The 24,127-nt window shown below is 55.5% G+C and overlaps 1 protein-coding gene across 2 annotated transcripts; it reads right to left on the bottom strand.

Annotated features, from left to right (window-relative positions):
- Positions 1–477: 477 nt before the first annotated feature.
- Positions 478–24,085, bottom strand: LOC307193122 (uncharacterized protein C6orf132; the record flags this gene model as incomplete). Of its 2 annotated transcripts, XM_079934656.1 has the most annotated exons (6): positions 478–658; positions 1,290–2,625; positions 2,809–4,455; positions 6,537–6,612; positions 14,110–14,216; positions 23,941–24,085. In XM_079934656.1, the coding sequence occupies 6 exons, from the start codon at positions 24,083–24,085 to the stop codon at positions 541–543; spliced, it is 3,429 nt and encodes a 1,142-aa protein (XP_079790782.1). In that variant the 3' UTR covers positions 478–540. The 2 variants fall into 2 exon arrangements, with proteins under 2 accessions (XP_079790782.1, XP_079790781.1); XM_079934655.1 differs by having other exon boundaries at positions 1,290–4,455.
- Between the last annotated feature and the right edge of the window lie 42 nt (positions 24,086–24,127).

Below are 24,127 nucleotides of genomic sequence, written 5' to 3'. Positions count from 1 at the left end.
TGGGAGTGGCAACTGGTGGACTGGTGGAGGCTGAGGAGGTCAACCTGTAGCACCCTGCACCCCCAACCCAGACAGGGCTGGGCCTCAGCCCTTCATGAGGGCCTGACCAGCAATCACAGCCATCCTGACGGGTTCCCTTCTGAGCAAGCGCTCCAGCCCTTGCTTTTAGAACCTGCTCAGTAGGCTTGCTTGGAAAACTGCTTTCAATAAGCCTTGCTAAAGCAAATAGTACCGGACAGTGAAAACTCAGGCTCCAGCTCCTTAAAGGTCCCTCCTCTCCTCCCTTCTTCCTCCTCTCCTCCCACCTTCCCCCTCCCACCCCCATCTGCAGACAGTCCACAGCCACACCAGTGCTTTGGGAAACAGAAGTTCAATGTTACTGGGCCCACTGCTTCACTCATTGTCCCCCTGTCTGTCTTTGGGAAACAGACTCCTCTGTGTCTCAGTGAGGCTACTTAACACCTGCTGCGCCCCTCCCACCCCCACAAAAACAAGAGCCTGGATCCGACCCCTTGGAGAGGAACTAAGAAAACCCTGGGCTCAGGATGGGGCCTTCCGATGGGCCCCCGAGTAGGCATAGGAGATGGGATGGTGGGTCCCAGGCCTCACGGTGAATGTGTTGACGGAGCTTCCATAGTGGGGGTTGCTGTGGGGAGACCTGGTGGGGAGCAGGAGAGAGATGAGGTTAATATCTGGCTAACCAACACCCCTTCCATCTCCTCCAGGGCACAAGAGGAAGGACGTGGCTCAGTGTGATGGAGCTACCCCACAAGCTCAGGGCTCACCATCCCCAGAGTAGGACCCCAGTATTGACTCACCAGACACAGGGCTTCCCTCCTGTCTAGACCCTGATGCCAGAGTACATGCCTCATACCCTTCTGCTCAGAACCCGTCCCTCCTAGCCTGGCTCTGGACGCGTCTCTGTGATGGGAAATCCCAGCACCCAAGGACCACTCAGGTCTCCCCCCACCCCGCGCTGGGGCTCCAGGGAGTGGGAGAGAGGAGAGAGAAGAGGGAGCTGGTGGGGAAAGCAGGAGGAGGGGGAAAGAGAAAACAAAGGAGATAACGGGATATAAGGAAGTAGATAAAGGAAGCGCCAAAGGCGCCCTCTCCAGGCGAAGTGTGCCTCCCTCCCCCTTCTCTCTGCCCTGAGAGCCAGAGGGGAGAAAACCAAATGTCCCAGACTGATGGCCGTGGCCTGGCCAGCTCCCCCGTGGTCCAGGGGAGAGCCTCCCTCTCCCCTGGCTTCCCAGCCCAGGCTTCCGCCATCACCCTGGCCCGCAACTCACCTGCGGGTAGCCGGGGCGCAGCCGCAGTCGCCGCCGCCGGGCGCTTTGTACTTGGCCTCTCCGCGGGGGCCGCCCTCCAGGGGCATATTCCGCGCGTGCAGGCCGGCAGGGGGCGCGCGGCCCGTCGAGTTGACGCGCCGCATCTCCGGGCCTCCGGGCGCTGCGAAGGGCCCTCTGGGATGCGGCCCGAAGCAGCTAGGGGAGGTCGGGCTGCGGCCACTGCCGCCCCGGGGCAGCCTGGGGCTGCGGTGGGTCTCCCCGACGACGTACAGGCGCTTCTTGATAAGCGAACGGCCCCCGCCCGAGAAACGGCCCAGGCCCATGGAGGCCCCGGCGGGGCCCGCACTGGCGGAAAAGCGCGAGGAGCCGCGAGCGGGGCCCGCGTCCGCGAGCTGCCCCAAGTCTGAGAAGTTGTTCTGGGGAGGGGAGCCCCGGCGCCCCAGATACTGCAGGGCGCGGGGCGGGGGCTCAGGGTAATTGCTGAATTCTGGTGGCGGTGGAATGACCTCAAAGTTGAACTCCTCTTCCCTCTTGTGGGAAGGAGAAGGAGGGGAAGAGGAGGACTTGGGCAGCAGGCGGCCCTGGGGGAGGCTGGAGGGCACTGGTCTTTCCCAAGCCACGGGGGCCTGCGGCTCCGTCTTTGTCCAGCTGTACCCGCGGCTGGGCTCCGTGCCCTCTGGGTCTCTGCGGGGCTGGGGCTTCCACTGACTGGGTACCTTGGGCTGTCCTGGCAAGTTTAGCTGGGGGTCCTTCTCAGTCTCCTTGGGTACCTTGGGGACCACTGTGAAGGAGTTGGGCTGGCCGTCGTTGTAGAAGATGGTGTCAGAGCCTGCCCCGGGCTGGCTGTGGCCACGGAGACTCCCTGGCAGGGAGGACTGGCCCAGGGCAGCCCCTCTGGACCTCCCCTTCTGTGCCCTCTGCCTGGCTGCAAGGAGCAGAGCCATCGGGGAGCCCTGCTCCACCACCTGCCCTGTCACTGGATGCCTGAGGAGTTCCTCAGCAGGCTGGGCTGAGGCAGGGGGGTTGGCTGGCAGCCTCCGGGGCTCCTTCACCTCCACAGGCTCCCATGACCCTACCGCCTCTCCTCTGGACAGGGTGGGCGTCACCACGGCCACATCTCTGCTGGGGATGTTCTGGCTGCGATGGGGCTTATAGAGAAACGGCACCTCTTCTCGGCCAGGGGATATCTTTGCGGGGAGGGCTGGAGATGAGAGGGCTCCCTGTGTAGGCTTACTGGTCTCTGAGGAGCGCCCTCCTGCCTCTGGCTTGGAGGGCACTGCAACTTCTTGATGTTCTGGCTTCTCCCACTGTCCAGCTGGGACTAGGTTCTTCTCTGCTATCAGTTGGGATGATGTGGTGGGCAGAGGTGTGGCCTTGAGTGGTGTGGCTGATCCAGGTGTGGCTGGCTCCGGTGTGGCCTTGGGTGGTGTGGCTGGTCCAGGTGTGGCTGGCTCCGGTGTGGCCTTGGGTGGTGTGGCTGGTCCAGGTGTGGCTGGCTCCGGTGTGGCCTTGGGTGGTGTGGCTGGTCCAGGTGTGGCTGGCTCCGGTGTGGCCCTGGGTGGTGTGGCTGGTCCAGGTGTGGCTGGCTCAGGTGTGGCCCTGGGTGGTATGGCTGGTCCAGGCGTGGCCTTGGACTGGAGTGGTGTGGTTGGCAGAGGGGTGGTGGATAGAGGTGGCAGATTCTTGGCCGCGGGCTTGGAGAATTTGCCATTATCAGCCCTGTTTTCAAAGATTCTTACCCCTTCTAGCTGAGGTTTGGGAGGCAGAGACCCTCTGCTGGGCTTGGCTTCCTTCTCTGCTGATGAGGAAAGCTGGGCCTCCAGCTTATCCCGGATCTGCCGGATGCTAGGAGCTGGTGAGTCTTGGGGGATGTAGTCCAAAGGAGGGAGGGTCAGGCTGGCGGCAGCCTTCCTCTCTGGCTGGCTGCAAGGACTCTCCTCAGGAACACTTGGGAGCGCCTCCTTCTCTGGCAGGCTGGGGCCCTTCTGGCTCTCCTTTCCCTGAGAGGATGCAGTTGGGCCTGGTCTATGACTGGCAAACCGGTCCTCTCTCTTGGAGCCACAGAGATAGGCTGACAGCTCGTTCCGCAGCTTTGCCATCTGGCTGGGATCCCACCAGTCCACGGACTCTGAAGAGGCTGTGTCCTCTGGGCTGGGGGGGTCAAGTTTGGGTTTGGGAGCAGGAGAGCTGGACTTGGGTCTTTTCATAACCCCAGCCGGGGGAGGGGCTGCCTTCTCAGCAGATGGCAAAGGAGGGGCAGCTGGGGGCAGGGGGGGGGCCGGGGGAGGGAGTGGGAGTGGAGGAGGGGGCGGGGGAGGGGCTGGAGGTGGAGTCTCGGCTTGTTCGCTTGTCCAGGCCTGGGACTGGCCCGGCCTCGGACGGGCTGGTGCCGTAGCCCTGGGCTCCTCGGGATGGTCTGGTTCAGTGGCCCTGTCGGGGTAGACCTGGGATGCGGGGCGGATGTGGAAGCTGGGAGGCAGTGGGAGTCGACTGGGGGCCTTCTTGGTGGCCTCTCTTTCCTCAGGAAGAGCCCCTTGTGCTTCCTGAGAGGAGATGGATGAAGTCCTGACTGGGGTTGGGGGAGGCACCTTGAGCGAGCTGGGGAAGGTGAGGTGGGTCTCCGGTCCCAGGAGGCTCCCCTTGCGCTCAGCAGGGCTCCCGGGGGGGCTGCCTCTGGGGACCTCTGGCTGCCTGTCACTCAGCGCTACCTCTGATTTCCACTTGGTGACACCCGCAGCAGGGAAGGGGTGAGTCCCCGGTGTACGAGGAGACACTGGAGCTGGGGGAGCTGGGGCTGGTGAAAAGGGTAGGGGGGGCGCAGGGGGAATGAAGTCCGGAGGGGTGGGTGTGGATGGGGAGGGAAGGCGGGGTGCGGTGGATAGGGCCCCCATCACTGGGGGCAGAGGTGGGGCCATGCTGGGCGGGGACGGGGGTTCCGGCAGCAGCGGGGGAGGCGGGGGAGCCGTGGAAGGTGGAGGTGGTGGTGAGTGCTCCTCCTGAGGCTGCGGAGCGTCTGGGGGTGGTGCCGGGGCTGGGCCCGGGGGTGGTGCCGGGGCTGGGCCGGGGGGTGGCGGGGGGATGAGCAAGTCCTGGCCATAGTGCCCAGGCCTCAGGTCCCCCACAGAGCTGTATAATCGGAGGTTGCCATTGATAAGCTTGCTGGTGCCTGCAAGGAGGGAGAGGCAGAGATGAGAAGGGCGAGAAGGCAGCCGGGCTTGCCCATCTCCGAGTGCCCAGGGCAGGGCGGGGTGGGCTCCTGAGGGAGTAGCTGGCCGGTGTCGTGCCTTTCCTTTTGAACAGCACGTGAGGAGCAGCCATGTCTCCTGGGAGTGACCCTCTTCTTTCTGGGGAGGGGCCCCTGCCTGTCCCTGGCACAGCGTCTGGAGCCTGTGCTAAATCTTCTCCACAGGCTCCCGAGGCTCACCCTTCTCTGCCCCACTCACAGTCCTGTATATCATCCCTTTACTAAACTCCCTTCAGTTAGGCCCTTCAAGGGCACCAAGTGTTTCTTACAGGTGCCTTGGCTGGTACAAAGCCAGAGAGGCCAGGGTTCAAATCCCGGCTCTTCCGCTTACTAAATGTGCAACCTGAGACACACTCATTAACCTTTGCTGAGCCTCAGTTTCATCATCTGAAAAATGGGAACGATGTCAGCACTTACCTCATAAAGCTGTTGTGAGGATTAAGCAAGAGAATTCATGTAAATGCATGGCAAGAGCTTATCAGGTGCAAGGCCCATAGTAGGTGCTTAAGGAATGGTAATTGCTTTGACTGCTACCACCTGTGCTTACCTCTTCATTCAGCCTTAAGACAGACAGGGAAGGTGGCAGAGATAGGAAGTCATGGATGGGGGTGGGGGCCTGGAGACCTCAGGAAGGAAGTCTGGGTGAAAGTTTGGGAGGGAGAAATTTGCATGAGCACCTCCTGCTTTCTAAAGATCCTGAATCTACCAAGAACCCAGCTTTCCACCTCACAGAGAACTTCTGGAACAGATTCTGGACTGCAGGATGGATGGGGGTCTGTGGAAATGAGGTGACCTGGACGACCGAGGCACCAGAGAGCTGCTGAGCCCCCCTGGCCCCGGCGGCTCACATCCCTCCCTTCTTGGCCCCAGCCCCTGCCCCCTCCCTATTGTCTGCAGGCCACCAGGATGCCCTGATTACTTCTCTCTGAGGGGTACCTGTCCTTCACCTCTCCTCCTCTCAATTTCTAGGGCGGAGAGAAACAAACCTGGGAATGTGCAGCTCTGAAGGGCTCCTCCCAGCTGTCTGACTTCAAAACAAACGCCAGACAGAGAGTAGGGAGGGGGAAAACCAACATCCATTGAGCACATTGAGTAAAAGACAAACCAAAAAATAGTCAAAATACTGGCTCTTGTGGAGCTTGTGTTTTAATGGGGCAATGAGACAGGCAATAAACATAATATATTAGTAAATTACTACCACATTAGGTGATGAGTAATATGGGGGAAACCCAGGAAGGGTGGTAGGGGTGTAATGTGACTAGGGTGGTCAGGGAAGACCTGGCTGAGAAGGTGACACTGGAGCAAAGAGGGAAAGAGGGAGGCGAGAGCTGTGCACACGTGCACAGGCGAAGAACTATCAGGGCAGTGGGAACTGCAGCGCAAAGACCTGAGGGTGGAAATGTGCCTGGATATTGAAGGAGCAGCAAGGAGACCGGGATGGCGGAGCAGCAAGGAGACCGGGATGGCGGAGCAGCATGAGACAGGAAAGCCAGCAGGAGATGAGGCCAGGTAGGGCCAGGTTCTGGCGGTCCTGGCAAGAACCCTTCCACTGGGTGACAAGGGAAGTCATTGGAGGGTTTTGAGCAGGGTATGACAAGAAGTGACTTGCATCCCATCCAGTACTTAGTTTACTCTTCCAGAACTGGAATTGTCTTGCCCGTGGCTCATTGGAAGATACGGAGTGCAAGGGGTTAAGTGATTTGCCCCAGGGAGCGAAGCTAGTATGCAGGGGAGCTGGGACTCGAAGCCAGGTCTGCCTGACTCCGGGGTTCTCTCTACCACTCACGCTGAACTTGTTCCTGCTCTGGCCTCGGCCCTCACCATCCTTCCCCCACTGGGCCTTAGCCAACCGTGGCTCTCCTCATCTCCCACCCACGACAGCCAGCAGCCAAGAGGCCCGGGGACTCCAGCTTTCTCACCAGCTGGGGAGGGGGGACCAGACGCTTGGGCTTAAGGAGGAAAAAAAGAAAGATGGACAAGCCCCAAGCCTAGGGTCCTCTTACCTGTCATTTGTTGGTCTGCAAAGCTGTCTGGGACAGAGGGGGTGGGCACAGCCAGTCCATGGTTCTCCTGGGCATCCTGAAAGAGAGCAGAACGGTTAGGGGACAGGGAAAGACATATGGTTCTTAAATCGCTACTCCGTGAGGCCATTTTATTGCTGGAAAATCCACAGTGATGGTTGCACAACCTTGTGAGTATACTAAAATATAAAAGGGCTCATTTAAAAGGGTGAATTTTATGATATAGTCGAGTCTTGTTATTCGCGGTAGTTAGGGTCTATAAAGTTGCTGCGAACACTCAATTAGCAAAAACTGGATCAAAATGCCCCAGGGGAATACAGGGTTAGGTTCCTGTAAACCTTGGTTGAGGCACCTTCATCAGCTGATCAATACATGACTTTGTTTTATGCGTGTTTCTGTTTAAAGAGACCTTATTTAATATCTATTGTTGACTCACTGACACTGAACTCATGGCCAACAGCACCATAACTCACACCTTCGGAGCTTACCTAACGCACGTATTTTCTCTGTTAAGGCGCCTCACCTAGCCTCCTCGCATGTAGGGATGTCAGACGGCACATCAGCCCTATGCTTGGGGACCATTTTAAATAGCAAAATCACCAACAAAAAGCAAAGAAATATGAAAAAACATGGCACTAAATAGAAAAGGATGCTTATTTACCGCATGAGGGCTGAAACAAGAAAGCAAAGTGTCTTGCTCGACCTCAGCAGGGCCCGTGTGCATCAGGTGACTCAAATTTTTCACCTCACAGAGGGGTGCAAACCAGCTCCCCAGCTCAGTCAAGCAGCCCTTTAAAATCCCTCACAGCCTCATATATTGAAAAGTCACCCAGCAAAGATTAGCTGGCAGGGAGGCTGGGGGCAGAAGTGCTGTTCCAAGAATATTTATATATATCTTCTTCCTTATACTTGTCTCTATTTTCAGTTCTTAACGATGAATTTCTGTTTCCTTCATAATTTAAAGAAGCACACAGTACATAGTTTTGGTTTTTTTTTTAAATTCTTGTAATCAAGAAGAAAGAGCATGAATTTTATAGGCAGGCAGACCAAATTGGCAATTTTTTTTTTTTTTACCACACCGCGTGGCATGTGGGATCTTAGTTCCCACACCAGGGATCAAACCTGTGCCCCCTGCACTGGAAATGTACAGTTTTAACCACTGGACAGCCAGGGAAGTCCCCAGATTGGCAATCTTAATTTAACTCCATCATCTCAAAGACAGAATCGGACACAAGGTCAGTGGTCAGGAAGTGTGCCCCCCTCTCGCCTTTTGAGGCTCAGTTTTCTCATCTGTAAGATGGGGTTGATCCCACCTCCCTTAGGTTTGTTGTGATACCCCACACCTAAACAGATCCTGCAGACAAGCACTCAAGGAAGGGCATTTCCCCGGGCTCCTGGCCCTCAGGCCCTAACAAGGCTCAGTAGGTGAGCAGTGGCCTGAGTCCATGGACACTCTGCCTGGGCACAGCTCCCGGGACGTGTCTGCCCAGCTGGACCTGAAGAGATACATGGGTGCTTCCCCGTAGTCAGGGTCAGGTAGCCGGGAATCTCCTACTGCCCTTTCAACCACAGACATTTCAGAGTTGAAGAAAAGGAGGGAGGAAGGAAAGAAGGAAAGAGGAAGGGAGGAAAGCATTCACTATTCAGGATGAGGTTGTCTCCCCCTTAATGTTACAGGGGGTCAGAGCCCATTGCTAGCCCCCTGCTGCACCACCAAGGGCTCAGGGGACAGCCTTACCCCACCGATGGGCCCAGCCCTGCCCCCTTGGCCTCCTTGGGACTGGGACACACACATCCTCATGCCTGGGATTCTTCAGAACCCAGGCAACCCCCAAGGGTGGGTCACCAGGAGCTTGGCCAATGGGCCACACACGGTTGCCTTGGACACAGGCCAGCTCGGTGCCTTACTGACACATTGTGGAATGCAAACTTCCTCACCAGATTCCTCCAGTAGCCTGGCTGGGGCACCTCAGGGTGAGGTGTGGAGCTGCAGGGGGTGAGGGAGATGACCCTGAGTCAGAGTCAGAGCCAGGCACGGCTGGGGACACTGCTGTAGGCTGGGGGAGCAGGGGGACAGGCCCCCAGAGTGAGAGCCACAGGAAACCCCTCCAGGCACCCAGCGTCCCCAGCGGGGTGAAGCCCAGCCGGTTAGTTGTTTCCTGGCTTTGCGGGGCAGCGTGAGGGTACAGAGTGTGATCCCCACACAGCAGCTTCTCTGAAGCTGGGAACCAGTGAGCGTTAAAAAAGAAGAGCCCCAGGGCTTCCCTGGTGGCGCAGTGGTTGAGAGTCCGCCTGCCGATGCAGGGGACACGGGTTCGCGCCCCGGTCCGGGAAGATCCCACATGCCGCGGAGCGGCTGGGCCCGTGAGCCATGGCCGCTGAGCCTGCGCGTCCGGAGCCTGTGCTCCGCAACAGGAGAGGCCACAACAGTAAGAGGCCTGCATACCGCAAAAAAAAAAAAAAAAAAAGCCCCATTACTTCCCCACCCTGCCCTCCACCCTCTGCCACAGCTCATACCCCCTTCCTGGGGAACAGAGAATTCCACCAACAAGGCCGTCTTCCTCTGGACCAGCCTGCCATCCCAGAATTGCTCTTAGACCCTCGTTTCAGGGTCCTGCCCTGGACTCTGAGCTACAGAGGGCCCTGCTCTGGTTCCCTTTAGGGCAAGGAGTCCATGGGATCAAAGGGACATGCCCTAAGAGCCCACAACACCCCGTTCTTGACCCTGGTCCAGGCACCAAGGTCCCTAGAATCCCCCATTTAAATGGCCCTGAGCCCATTTCTAGAGCTTCTTTCCCAGTCAGTCCTGAGGGCAGCCCAAGCTGGGGGTGCACATCCCTGAGCCCAAGGGGTGGCCACGTGTGGATAAGGGTAAGGGTGTGGGTGGAGCTTTGGAGGTTCAGGCTGAGACCTCCACCATGGAGGAGGAGCCAGGTGGGCAGAGGCGGGGGTGGCTACAGTGGGGAGAGGGTGCTCCATCCGTACACTGGCTGCAAACTTCTGACACCCACCCCCCAGGAACGCATGGAGCTTCCCCCACCTGACAGCCCTCCCAGCTAACGTCAGCCACGCGAATCACTCGAAAGCCAATAAGGACTGCCCTTCCCAGCTCACCCTAAGGAGCTCAAACCCCAACCCCAAAGGGAGCCTGGGCCTTGAGTTCAGAGACGAGCTCCCACGGCGGGGGATGGGGTGGAAAAGTGGGAAGGAGAAATCCGGCTGACTTGGGCTGCATCTTTGCGTTTCAAGGAGGGCAGGGTCCAGACAGTCAGGCTTCCTGCCCGGAACCCAGGCTGACACCTCCCCAGGCACTGCCAGGCCTGCCTGACTCAGAGGGTGGGGTGACCCAGGGAGCTCTCACTGCCTGCAGCAGCCCAGGGGACCTGTCCAGCCAGTTTCCCCATATTTGCCACGTTGGCATTTAATTTTTAATTCCTCATATGCATCGCCCTGGAGATGGCTGGGCTCAGACTAGGGTAGGGCAAGAGGCAGCCCCAGAGAAAGTATGACCTTCTTTCCACCAGTTGTTCCACTAGTCAGCTCTCAAAAGCTAGGGACAGGCTCTGGCTTGAGCTCTGGGCCGGGCTCCCCCTTGGAGGTAGAAGGAAGTGGGGAGAAAGGATCCTTCCCCGACTCAGCCCAGGCCCACGTGGTGTAGACAGGACTGAATTGAGAGGAGGAGACCTGGACTTGGGTCCTATCTCCCCCTCCTTTGATCTGTGTGGCCTGGGCAGGACCGTCCCCTCCCTGGGCCTCAGTTTTCTCATCCTGATGAGCACTAAGGTCCGCCCCTACCCCAGCTCTGAAGTTTGCGATTCTAATCCAGTTCCTCAGAGCTTGCAGAGCAGGAAGTGGGGTGGCCCTGGTGACTGAAGCATGTCCTTTTCAGAGGGCCTGGAGTCTCTGGGGGGCTCCAGGGAGCTGACCCCACCTCCTGCCCCTCTGTTAGCAAGTTATTTTAACACAGAAAGTCACAGCTGAGGAGACCCTAGTGGACCATCCATTATAACCCCCGCTGGTGGGTGAGGAGCCCTAGCGGCCCTGGGAGAGGAAGGGCCTGGCCCTCAGCCACCCTGCAGCCCAGTGGCACAGCGGGCACTGGTGCCAGTTACCTGAGGATCAATGCAGATCCCATCCCAGTCACTGAGGGACCCCAAGGTCCTCTTCATAATTGGCCTCCGGCTGCCGGCTGCCTGGAAAAGTATTTCTTTGTTCTCTGCACTTTCACCTCAAACAGGGCAAGGAAGCTCCAGGAAGGGGCCAGTAGCACCTGCTGTGGCCCTTCTCCACCTCATCTTGCCCTCCCCTCTCGCACCAGTCCCTCTGCGGGCTCCTGAGAGGTACTGACAGCGACAGTGCTCCCAGAAGACGGTCCGGCCCAGACGGCGCTCAAGGAAGAGCATGGGCCTGTCATGGGCATCACCGCCTTGAGCCTCTCCTGCCCCAGGGTGGCCTGGCCTGGGAGGTGCCCCCTGAGTGTGGGAAGGGAGGAGAGGGAGGGGCAAGGCCCAGCTGGTTAGGACAGTGTCAGGCAGGGCTTGGCCTCGACCCAGCTCCCCACCCCTGCCCCAACTCGGTGGGGCTGGGGGCCAGGGTGTGCGCATGTGTGTCTACGTGTGAACCCACAGTTCTGTCCTCCTGCCTCTCATTCTCCCGGCCTCCTGCCCCAGCTAGAAGAAAGCAAAGGATCCAGCCCAGAGCCTAAGGGAGAGGAGTCGGACTCCCCTCAACCCAGGAGCCGGTGATGAAGGCTATTGGGGCTGCTTTGTACCTTACAACCTGAGTCAGGAGTAAAACATGTCCGCGGGATACGGGCCACCATGCCCAGGGTTCCTCATCTTAAGATGCATCATAGGTGGGCTTCCAGGGGCCTGAGATCCCTCTGTTGGAATTGTAAGCAAAATTACGTGTACGTGGCTCATAGCCCCATCACGCTCTCAAAGGGGTCTATGACCCTACAGAGGCAGAAGCCCTGGTGCCCAGAAAGCCCTGGCTGCCAGGCAGGGGTTCAGAGAGGCAGACACGGGAGATGCAGGCGGTGCTGCGGGCTGGTGCTGGGAGGGAAGAAAAAAAGCTTCTGGGCCGTGGGTGGAGGGGAAGATAGGACGGCCTGAATAGAACTCGGAGCCTGGAGCCTGGCTACAAATCCCAGCTCTGCCACTTATGAGCTGCCTGTCCTTAGGCAAGTTACTGCCCCATCCTGTGCTTCAGTTTCTCTACCTGTAAAATGGGGATTCACAGCAGCATCTTCCCAAGAGGGTGGCTCCAATGACTCTGTTAACACAGGCGAGGCACTTGGGATGGTGCCTGACGCACGGTAAGTGTCCCCCACGTGTCAGCCACGATCTCATGGCCCTGCCACTGGCTAGGACCACACAAGCCACCCAGCCGGCACCGACGGCATGGAATGACCTTCCCTTTCTGGGTTCAGTTCCTGCCAATGTAAAGTGAGGCTGGTGTGGACCCGACGAGGCCCCTTTCAGTTGTGGGTTCACAGTGTGTTCATTCCCTCTCCTTCACCAGTGAGGGGCCGTGAGTTTGGTGGCGAGAAGCCCCATCTCCTGGGACTGGGTCTGAGGCTTGCCCAGAAGGACTGCTCCCAAGCCAGTACCAGCCAGCAGTCCCTAACCCTGTGCAGCACCCCCAGTCATGCTCGGCTTGGCCCAGACCAGATCCAAACCAGAGGACCCAAGCCAGAAAGGAGGAGAGCAGAAAGGCAGGGACCTGCACTGATCACTGAAGGGGCCCAAAGTGGGTGGGTGGGTGGAAGCAGGGATACAGGATGCCGGCCCATCAGAAGAAACTCAGCTGTGCTGCATTAACCCTTTACTTGCTAGTGCAGATCTGAGGGAGGAGCCAGGACAGCAAGAGCCACTCAAGGGGAAACAGCCATTTATTTAAATATTTTAACAACCAGAACAGGCACTGGTGTGTCAGCCCTGGGCGCCCACCACTCTAATTCTGAGTATGTGTGCTGGGAGTAGGTGAAGGGAGAGAATCGAATTCACTTCCAGCGACGGAAAATCTCAAAATTATTTCATCTGCATGTATGGGTGCGATAACCCCGTAACAGTTTTATGCATCTCTGGAAACAAAGTTAGGGGTGGACTCATTTGCTTTATACCTTTTTGTTGTTGGTGGTGTACTCTCTCTATTTGTCTGTGATGTCCGTGAATTGCCTTTGTAAGCAGAAAATAAATTACTTAAAGTTGTATTCCCAGAGGTCTGTGTGCTCAGCCCTCCACATACAGGCCTTGGGGTCGCAGCAAGGAGACTATAAGACTCAGTCCCTCTCACAGAGAATCTCGGGGTCTGGTTGGTGAGCTTGGACAACCCAGAAAAAATCAGTGCAAGGGAGATGGTTGTGCTGGACAGAACTTGTGGGTGCCCCAGACTGAGGCATGGGGTGCCGTGAGGTCTAACAGGCCCCTGAGAACTCAGACCAGGATTAGGTGCCTTGTCCGTCGAGGTACGGGATGCTGTGACCCCAGTGACTGTATTGTCTCAACCGGGACCCAGGTCTCACAGACAGTAGTGAACCTGGAATTTATGAGGCTGACAGTTTAGGCTCTAAATCTGGGCTGTCGCATACGGTAGCCACTGGCCACAAGTGGCTATTGAGCCCTTGAAAGGTTGCTAGTCAGAAGTCAGCTGTGTGCTCTCAATGTGGCACACCAGATTTTGAAGCCTTAGTATGAAAGAAAGAATGTAAACTACCTCAGTAGTATTTTCTACATTGATTAAATGTTGAAATGATCATCTTTGGACTAATTTTACCTCTTTCTTTTTCATGTAGCTACTAGAAATTATAAAATTACACATGAGGCTCACATTATACTTCTATTGGATGGCGCTGGTCTAGGCTGTCCCTGAAAACCCAGTCACAGAGCAGTTGTTTTGAGTGTCTTTCCCTTTAGAGAACAAAAGCCCAACCACAGGATCCAGAAGGGAGTTTTTGGTTTCTGGCAGTTTCAGATCCACAAACAAATCGGTCCCAAATGCCCTTCTCCCAAGGGTCACTGCTATTTGACCTTTGAGACAGTTCAGGTGCCACCTCTTCCAGGAAGCTTTCCTTGATCACCACCCTGTAGCTGGATTGGCCACTCCTGCTCTGGCCTATATTCTAATAGTCTGTTTACTGATTCATCCCCTGCACTGGGCAAGGAGTTCCTTGAGCAATGCTGGCTCAATCATCTCTGAATCCCAGAATCCAATGCAGGGCGTGGCACAGAGCAGTCAGCCATCGGTGATTGTGGAATATGAATCCTGCTGAGCTGGAGGTACCCACTGCTGCATTGCCTCTGCATGCAACTTCCCCATAACCTCTCCTTAGGTTTCGACTCGGAGGAGCTGACACCCCTAATCCCAGCCCCTCTGCCATGAGCCATGCCTCCTCCCAGTAGCCACCCTGAGTTGGCATCAGGACGGAAGGGAATGGACAGAGGGTGAGGCTGATGACCACTCGGGCCAGGGCAGGTGGGGCTTCCTCCTCTATGGCAGCCAAGGTGGCCCATCCACAGCAGACCCACAGACCTCAGGGCGGAACAGTACTCACCAGTGGAAGAAAGGTCAGCAGGGGCCGGACTCTTGGCCGAGCTTTCAGTGTGGCGGTTCCCGACTCACTCACTGTGTCAGCTCGGTTGTCTCCAAAATAGATCCCATCTAGAGGAGACAAGTGAGGGGTGACCATGAGCTGGAGATCAAAGGCACAGGGGCCAATGGAGTTTATTCAGGAAAACGGGGTTTAATCAGGCCCCGCAGTGGCCCCTGCTGGACCCAGCCCAGCACCTCTTACATAACAAGATCCTACGGGTGGGGCGTGTACTTTTGGGACCAAGTGAAGCAGGATTGGGAGGGACTCCAGGGGCGGTTTCTTGGGGTCTCCTGAAGCTTTCAGCCACCAGCAGTCCTCTCTCTCCTCATCTACCCCGTACAGGTCCTAAGCCTTCACTCCCACAACAAGTCCCTCCTTTTGGGGCCCTGAGAGCTTGATCAAGGCCCCAGCTAAAGCTTATCTCTGAGAGAGGGAGGAAAACAAGCTGGCTTTTCGCTTGAGTGTTTGAATTTCTAATCTGGAACAAGCAGAGCAGATTAGGCCACCCAGTGGCCCAGCACCCACCTTCTGGACTCCTCTAACCCAAGATTTCTTTAGCTCCCAAACCATCAATGGTTGGGGGACGGCTCCATCTGACGCACCCTTGAGGACAGAGCAGAAATAGGACAGTAGGGTCCACCTGACTTAGTACAAATCCCAGCTCTGCCACTGACTCACCGTGTGGCTTAACCTCTCTGGGCCTCAGTTTTCCCATCTGTACAACGGGAACAATGACAGTGCCAGCAAACGTGGTCCCGTCCTCTGTAGAAAGACAATACAGGACCTTTCTCTTCCTCTAGTTGCTGGACCTGTGCTCTGGGCTGTTTCTACAAGAGTGGGAACTATTGTAGAACATTTTCTCAACCAATCTCCCTCATAACTCTTAAGACACATTGATGAGAATTTCACACACTGTCACCTCTGAGAGGCAGGGGTCACTGTAGACCTCCTACTACATGGGCCATGAGCAAGGAGGGCTTTCTCCATTTACTGGGGCCAAGGGACCTTCTCTTCCTCTATAGCCAGAGGGGAAAGAGAAGAAAGGTCAAAATTCCAACTAACCAGAATCCTACTAACTGGAACATTGGATGAATGGTGGTTACTTTGCCTCTTGCACATGACTTTAGGAGAAAAGTGCAAGAGTTTTAAAGATTCCCACATAGAGGGCCTTGACTGTGACATGGAGGCTCCGGGGAGCACCCCAGAAATGGGACACAGAGTCCTTTATGTGCTGCCCTACCTGGCAGAGAGTCGGCTGGCACATTCCAGATTCTCTACCTCTCCAAGGGGCCAAAATGGCGAGTTTTCCCCATGTCTCCAGAAATTCTAGTTCCCAGCGCTGCCCCGTCCCGTCCCGTACACTCTGGGCAAACATGATTCCCCAGTGGTGGCTGCCAGGCTCCATGCCTAAGGCTGGAGACCAAGATGCCAGAGGGTGGGTGGGGAGGGAGAGGGGGGTTGTAAGAGTGCAGATTTGGCACAATCAGAAACAAGAAAAGTAGAAATGACAGGACACCCCCAACAGCTACCACTAAAACCCACCCAATTCTCACTGGCTTCTAAGCGTCTGTGTGTTGACAACAGGATTTCCTGGGACATTCTCTAGATAGTGCCGTTCTGATCACCAAGACGTTATACTGGGGGTGGGGTGGGGACTAACACAGGTACGCTTCCAAGCAGACCTTCTCTCTCATTATTTTATTTAATCTCTGCACCAGTGTTGGGGTCTAGGGAGTATCCTTTCTGCAGCTGAGTTACCACAATATGAATAGTTCCTCTTATCGTGTGCCTAGGAGTTTTAGAAGCAAGCAATCTGGCAGGTTGATCACTATAATAGCAGTAATAATATAAGACTAAGTAGAATTTATTGAACACTTGTAATGGGCCAGGCACCCTTCTAAGCATCTTATACCTTATTAATTCATCTAATTCTCAAAACAGCCCCTTGCAATTGGTATGATCACCATCCCCGTTTTACAGATGAGAAAACTGAGGCACAGAGAGAGATCTAATAACTTGCCCAAAGCCTCAGAGTAAGTGGTGAAGCTGGGGTCTCTGCTCCAGGGCTGACCTCTGAACCACTATACTGTACACACTGCTCCCAAAGTGGGGAATCCTGATCCCGCCATTTATAGGATGTGGATGGGAGGATGGGGGTGTGAGGGGCAGGGGTGCTATTGGAGGGTATGGGAGGCTTGGCTGTAGCCAAGAAGCAGTGCTGGGGAGGGGTGGGAGGTGAAGCAGCTTGCCCAAGGCCCACACGGGTTAGGGCAGAGTCAGATCTGAGCCGGGGCCATCTGACCCCCACATGCTCCCACTCTACACACCTCACAGATTCCACGACTCAGCCCTGATTCTGAGCCACTGTTGTCTCAGTTGGTTTGTGGTTGTTTTGAGCAGGGGAGCCCTTTCTAAGAATACGACTGTTCTCTGGAATACCTGTGGAAGGCGAGCAGCTGTGGTAGAGACAGACGTGGAAGGCCTGGGTGGCTCCCTCCCAAGGGGGCACCTCTTGGAAATGCAATTTGATTTCCCCATTCTAAGAGGTGTGGCTGGGAGTCGGGGAAGGAAATGTGATGAGAGAAGCAGAGTCAAAGTGGTGTGATGTGAGAAAGACTCGGCTGGCCACTGCCGTGTTTGAAGATGGAAGGGGCCACGAGCCAGGGAGTACAGGCAGCCTCTAGAAGCTGGAAAAGGTGAGAAAACATTCTTCCCTAGAACCTCCAGAAAATAACACAGTGTTGCTGACACTTTCATTTTAGCCCAGTGAGTTCAGTGTCAGACTTCTGACCTACAGAACTGTAAGATAATAAGTGTATGTTATTTCAAGAAAAAAAAAAGAGGTGTGTCTAGAACCTGACATAATTTCCCTGGGCCCCTCATACCTGGGCTCAGTTCCCAGTTGGTCAGGGCACACCAGCAGGTGAGTCAAGTGTGGCCACTACCATAAGCGGGGTTCCCCAAGAGTTCAAGGTCAGGGCTGGGGCTTTCTGAGCCTCACGGTCAAGGTCCAAAACTAAACAGAAAGACAATAGAGTCCAACCTTGGGGATTTTCCTGTGGAAGTAAATGAATGCTGCTAGGATCAGTGTCAGGGATACTAGAATGGGCCTTCCTGGGAAGCAGCCCCCTCCTCAACTGAAGAGATTAAAGGAGGGCCTCTTGGGCTTCCACTGCTGCTGCTGGTGGCGCAGTGGTTGAGAGTCCACCTGCCGATGAAGGGGACACAGGTTCGTGCCCCGGTCCGGGAAGATCCCACATGCCACGGAGTGGCTGGGCCCGTGAGCCATGGCCGCTGAGCCTGCGCGTCCAGAGCCTGTGCTCCGCAACGGGAGAGGCCACAACAGTGAGGGGCCCGCATACCTCAAAAAAAAAAAAAAAAAAAAAAGGAGGGCCTCTTGAAGAAGGAATGGACAGTGAGGAGATGAAGCCAGAGACAGACAGAAGGCTGGACAACCCTACCCATGGTGGGGAAGCCACTGGGAGGTGGGTGGCCCTTTGCCCTCTTGTCAGGGAGAGCTCTGAGTCTGGACGCTTGGGGCTGCCCCCTTTGCTGATGGGGAGACTGAGGCCCAGAACAGATGGGGCTGGTCCAAGGTCTCAGAGCAGTGGTGGTGGTGCCAGGGCTCAAACGGGGTCCCCAACTTGCAGTTCTGGGCTCCAGGCACAAATAATGGGGTGCCTTACACATGGCGCGTGGCTTGCTGCCTCTCCCCGAACAGGCTGACCTGGTTCTCTCAGTCTGGGGCAGGGCGTGTGTGTGTGTGTGTGTGTGTGTGTGTGTGCGCGTGTGTGTGTGTTAAGTGGAGGGGGGAACAGCCAGCTTTAGGGGAGCTGAGGGTTGGACACAAGTGGCTGCCTCACTTCCAGCCCTTCCTTTCTCCTTCTCCCCAAAAGAAGGAAACTCTCATTGGGTCTTTGGCATTCGCTTACTTACAAAGGTCAGGGTTGAAAGCCTGATAAAATGCTCTTCTTCCCCCAGCCCAAAAGCTGCCCATGGATCTCCATGGAGGCTGAGCTCTGAGACAGTTATTGAGCTCTTTCCCCAGATCCTAGACAGGTCCAAACTAGAGAGGAAATGAATGATAAAAATGTAACTTTCTGACACCTGATACGCCATATTATGAGCTGGGCACCATTCTAAGTGCTCTTTACATCCCCCTTCACAAACCTGTGCGGGGCTTCCCTGGTGGCACAGTGTTTCAGAATCCACCTGCCAATGCAGGGGACACGGGTTCGAGCCGTGGTCCGGGAAGATCCCACATGCCGTGGAGCAACTAAGCCCATGAGCCACAACTACTGAGCCTGTGCTCTAGAGCCCACAAGCCACAACTACTGAGCCCACGCGCCGCATCTACTGAAGGCCACGTGCTCTAGAGCCCGTGCTCCGCAACAAGCCACCACAATGAGAAGCCCGCGCACCACAACGAAGACCTAACACGGCCAATAAGTAAATAAATAAAATTGTTTTAAAAACAACCTGTGCGGGAGGTACTCTTATTATCCTCATTTGGCAGATGAGGAAACTGAGGCTCAGAGAGGTTAAGTCCCCTGCCCAAGGTCCCACAGCTGGTGAGTAAAAGGGGCCAGGATCCCAGCCCAGGCAACCTGACTCTAGAATCCAATTCCCTCTGGTCACAGCCAGGACAGCAAGGAAATCACACAGGGATTCAGCATCTCTTTCCTTGGTCTCCTGTTCTTCCAGAGTGAGACTGGAAAGTTGGTGAGGTCTAGAGGAGACAAATGCATCTTGGAATCAGATCTGGGGTCACAGCCCAGCTCCTCCATGTAGCACCTCAGGCTGGGTTTCCCCACCCGTCAAATGGGGATCATTTTGGGAGAAGCCTCCCAAAATCAAGGGAGACAAAAAAGCTAGCAGAGGTGAGAGGAAGGCTGGGGTAACGGTGTGGGGGTCCCAAATTGCCAGGACCCCCCCAAATGGCCCCAGGAGCACTGGCCACAGGTCTCATCAAATTCCAGGTGCTTAAAAGCGGTGGTGTTCTAGCTTGGGAGAGTTTGCTACCTTGACCAGTGTAACCCAGAACCCAAAACAGACCCTCACCTCTACCCCACTGAAGTGGGTTATCTGATCCTTGGCCACTAGGGGAAGCCCAGCCTTTCAGGGACGCAGCAGGGGGCCCCAGGTGAATGTAACCCACAAATGGCTGATGAGGCCCTTCCTTGCTAATTAAAAGGCCACATGACAGGAACCTGAAAAGGCTGGTCTGTCCCAGCAAGCCCCAGCAGGTCTGACCTGGTGCGCCGGAGAGAAGCCTTTGTCCAAGCGCAGAGGGGACTCCAAAGGTGTTACTGGGCTGGGGCCACAGAGTGCGGGGGCAGGCACAACGGGAGGAGCCTTGGGGTTGGGGACTGGAGGGGGGAGGAGTGCAGCAAATAGGCCCTCCGCTACGACACGCTGCCCAAAGTATGGCCTGTAGACCTGCCGGACTTCACCTGGGAACTTCTCAAAGTGCATCTGAATCTGATCTTAACAAGGTCCCAGGTGATTGGATGCACTTTAATTTTTCAGCTGCCTTGAGCTGAAATGCCTTTGAGTCATTCAACCTATCTGAGCCACTGAGTATAATTGACAAAACATAGTTTTTAGTATAGTGCCTGTTTCAATAAATAACTGATAATAATAATGATGATGTTATTATTGTTATTAATTTATTGGCTGGGAGAGAAAGGGCACCCTGTAGCCAGTCTGGCCAGTCTGCAGTGGTCAAGGGAGGGCCTGGCTTTCTGAGCTGAACTACAGGAACAAGAGGAGCTTATATAATGGGACAGTAGAGTGTGTGCGTGTGTGTGTGTGTGTGTGTGTGTGTGTGTTTGCTGAGCTGCAAGCAAACCACAGCACACCTCCAGGGGACGGGAGTAAACAAAAATCTCCTTCACACCCCTGCCATGCACAGGTCAGCTTTCCTTTCGGTAGGCTGGTGCCAGCCTGCCCCTGGCCAGAAATATGTGCTCAGCCCCTGGGGTTCATGGCTTCCTACCTGTTAGCCTGGCCTGAGACACCAGGGCAGGGGACCCCAGAACGAGTAGCCACCTTAGGGAGCACTGGGGTTCTCCTGGATAAGGAGCTGGGACAGTCCCTATACATTTATTTAGAACTGCAAAAAGTCCTCAGGGGAAAGAGAATGGCCCAGCTCCATCTGGGGAAGGAAACCCCAGGATTCTCAAATATTCCCATATAAAAGAATCACCCAGGAGCCGGTGAAAAGTCCAGAATCTGGGTCCTAGTCCAGTGATTCTGACTTCATGTACCCCAGGTGGGCCCCCTGGATCTGCATTTTAAATAAGTGTTCTAGCCAGTGATTCTGACTTCATGTACCCCAGGTGGGCCCCCTGGATCTGCATTTTAAATAAGTGTTCTAGGCAGTGATTCTGACTTCATGTACCCCAGGTGGGCCCCCTGGATCTGCATTTTAAATAAGTGTTCTAGGTGGTTGGGAGGAAGGTGATTTACATTTTGGAGGAACAAGAAAGGCGGGCCCCCGGCGATCAGGGCGTCCTGTTGGTGGGGTGGGGTGGTGGTAGATAAAGAAGCTTGGCTCAACTAACCCAAGAGGCAAGGGAGGAGTCCTGAGCGACTAGCAGCCTTGTCTCAGGCTGCAGCAAGTCCCTTATCCTGAGCTTTGTAAAGATCCACATCTCTGCTTTCTCACGTACTTTAAAAGCAATTGTGCAGCCTTTTAAGACCCTTGGGTGGGCTCACAGGAGGCTTAATTAGGATTGCAATCGCATTAAGTGAAGCCCTTCTAATAGTTACTGGATAAATGTTAGGGAAATCCTGTAAAGAAAAATTTACCTGTCACCACCTTCACATGACTGTTTGCATTTTACCTGCTGCACCCAGCCTACCCTTGTGCAAACAGATTTTTACATGACTGTAGCCACAGAGCAAGTGGTTACTCCTTAATTCCCTTACACACTCCCACACTGATTCTTCCCCCTCCATCCTACCAGCTATTCTCCAAGGGCTGGATACCGCCAGCATCTCAGAGAATTTCACAGACTCAGGGACCCTATGAAACTAATCCCAACCCCTTTGAGCTCTTATCATGGACTCTACATGCCTCAGCTACAGGAACTGAAGCAGGAAGTGCTCAGAGTTGGAAATGCCCTGATAATAATAAATCATGCAGGAGTCGACAGATTTTTTCTGTAAAGGGCCAGCTAGGAAATATTTTTGGCTTTGTGAGCCATACTGTCTCTGCTGCTGTGACTCAACTCTGCCCTTAGTAGCATGAAAGCAACCACAGATGATATGCAAATGATGGGCACAGCTGACTGTGTTCTAATAAAACTTTATTTACAAAAACAGGCCATGGGCCATAATTTGCCAATCCTTGTTTTAGTGTTTTTCCTTTTAATGCTCTTCAAAGCACTGTCATATACCAACCTCAAGCAGTCATTCTGTAAGCAGTCTGGACACCAGCCCCATTTAACAGAAGAAAAAAACTGGCCCAGAGCGTGGCTAGGCCCCCACTTATTGACAGAGGTGGACTCCAAAACAGGTCTGGGATCTTCATCGCATCCCAGAATCCCCAACACTGGTCCTTCCCCTCCCCAACTCCGAGCACATGTCCTGTTCAGCAGGAAGACCTCTGCTGCACCCACTGGCACCCTGAGGAACACCCCAGAAACACTGGAGAGCCATCCTGCTGGGTGCACAGTGCTTCCCACCCCTCCATGTGGTGCAACCAGGCTGAGTCAGATGGAGACTTAGCCCTGCCCTGGGGAACGGGAGGAGGTGCCTCCCTGGGCTCCAGCCCTGCTGGTGGAGGCAGCAGTTGGCTAGAGGCGACAGGGCACCATACCTGCCTTTCTCTACTGGAGGGGCTGAACCCCACCTGCAGTCTGTTCAGTGCAGGCAAAAATGCAGAGAAGTATGTAAGGCAAAAATGTACAGAAGTGTGTAAGGCATTCCCCTTGGGGAAGGAGTGGGGGGGTGAGGGGGGAGTTGTTCTCAAGCAGATGCCCCTCCAGTCAAATTCCCCCTTGACTACCTTCCACAAAGTCCACTCTGCAAGCCGGCTAAGAGTGTGGTCTCTGGAGCCCCACCGCCTGGGTTCAAATATTGGCTGTGCATCATGAGGGAAACTGTGGGGTAATGGAAATGTCCCAAAACTGAATTGCACTGACGGTTACGCAACTTGATAAGTCTACTAAAAAAAATCAGTGAACTGGACTCTTGAGAAAACCCTGGCTCCGTCATTTAAAGCTGTGTGATCTTGGGCGTGTTACTTAACCTCGCTGTGCCTTGGTTGCCTCACCTGTCAAACAGGATCATAGGCTAGGATTCAACAAGTCAACAACACAAGGACTTTAGAACGGTACGTTGCACCTAAGAAGGGGTCGACAAACGTTTGGGACCCAGGAGGAGAGGCGTTTAGGCCTCACAGAGTTGTACGTGGCAGGACATGTGTGTTTGTTAAGGTCCTAAACCCTGCCTCCAAGCCACCCTGGCCCTCGTAGGCTTTGCTCCTGCTGTTTGCTCTCGCAGTGCTGGGTGCCCTTCCCTCTCAGCTCACATGCTAGTTCCAATCAGAGGTCATCTCTCTCTGTTCCTTTGGCACTTACTCTTTTATAGCAAAGACTCAGAAAGGGCTAAACAGCATTCGGTCAGCTCTGTTCACCAGCTGGTCTGAGATCCTTGGGCCAGAGAGAGGCAACGTCTTGTTTGCCCTGCTCCTGTCAGGGTGCCTTGTGTCCCAACTGTGACAACTTGGGTGCTGAAGTGAATCCAATAGCAGGGGCTGAGGCTGTAACATCCTCTGTGGGTCCCCACACAGTGGCCATAAAGGTCAGTGAAGGTAATGGGGTGACAATGAAGGCAGGTGAGGTAAAGCAGTGATGGGTGACCCTCCTTGGGCCCAGAAGCTCAGATCATACACAAGAAGTGAATTCCTGTCCCCACCCCCTGGATTCCCCCTCAGTTATATAGGGTACAAACTGCAGAAAGATGCAGTGATAAGGTGACCCACAGGCAGAACCCCTTTAAAGGCAGGGTGGGCATGGTGTTTTCAGATGCCTGCAGACACACCACCCTGACGCAGGGGCCAGGGGCGGCTGGCAGGCAGGAGGGGCTTCCTCAGCCTCCCCTGTCGGGTCTGGGGCTTCTCCCTCTGACCTGACAAGAGCCTGTGACCCCAGTAAGTGACTTGGTGTCTGGCACAGGCTGGTATCCTGCTAGCAGTGACTCCTGTGGATTTTTCCTGGGCCTCCCCAGGGCAGAGCCAAGTGTGTGGGCACGCAGATAGCAGCTCCCTCTCTGCCTGTGACCCCGGGCCAGGCGAAGCGGGGCTGGGAAATGGGGGTGTGGGGACGGCGGAAGCGGAAAGAGTGGGGGGTTGAAAGGACCACCCTCAAGTCCTCAGATCCAGGGGAACCCTTTGTACTCAACAGTACTGCTGGGGGAAGGGTGAGGGAGGGCACTGCAAACCGCGGGAAGCCTTTCTGGCAACAATAACGCAAATATAACTTCCACAGAGGAGGGAAAATAAACACCTCGGAAGAGGGACTAAGATCAGATGCGGGGACCCCCGCAAAGGTCTCCGACCTCGTTGTGGAAAGGGGCCCCTCCTTCCCTTTCCCAGAGACACCTCTCTCGCCGGAGGCTCCTGCCCGGCCAGCACACTGGTTCAAACGCGTTCCTTCCCCTCTGCGCTGCCGCGTCTCCCGCCCTGGAGGCCGCGGATCGCCCGGAGTCCCGGGAGGGAGGTCGCCCCCGGGGTGGGGGGACCGCCCGGCAGCCCTGCGCCCTCCGGCTCCCGGGCACACTCACCGAAGTCCCGGGTCCCCTCCGACGGGGCCTCCTGGGTGAAAATCCAGGGGGGGTTGGTGGCGTAGAGGGAGGTGGCGGGAGGGTTGGCGTGCTTCTTGCCGAAGAGTTTGCTGAAGGTGCCCTGCACCGTCGGGTTCTTTTTCATGCTGCCGCCGGCCGAGCAGGCGCCGGGGAGGAACGTTCCTCC

Source organism: Stenella coeruleoalba (genome assembly GCF_951394435.1).
Source record: "Stenella coeruleoalba genome assembly, chromosome: 10".
NCBI lineage: Eukaryota > Metazoa > Chordata > Mammalia > Artiodactyla > Delphinidae > Stenella > Stenella coeruleoalba.
The sequence above is the reverse complement of the archived record's forward strand: the minus strand, read 5'-3'. Positions and strand labels throughout refer to the sequence as shown.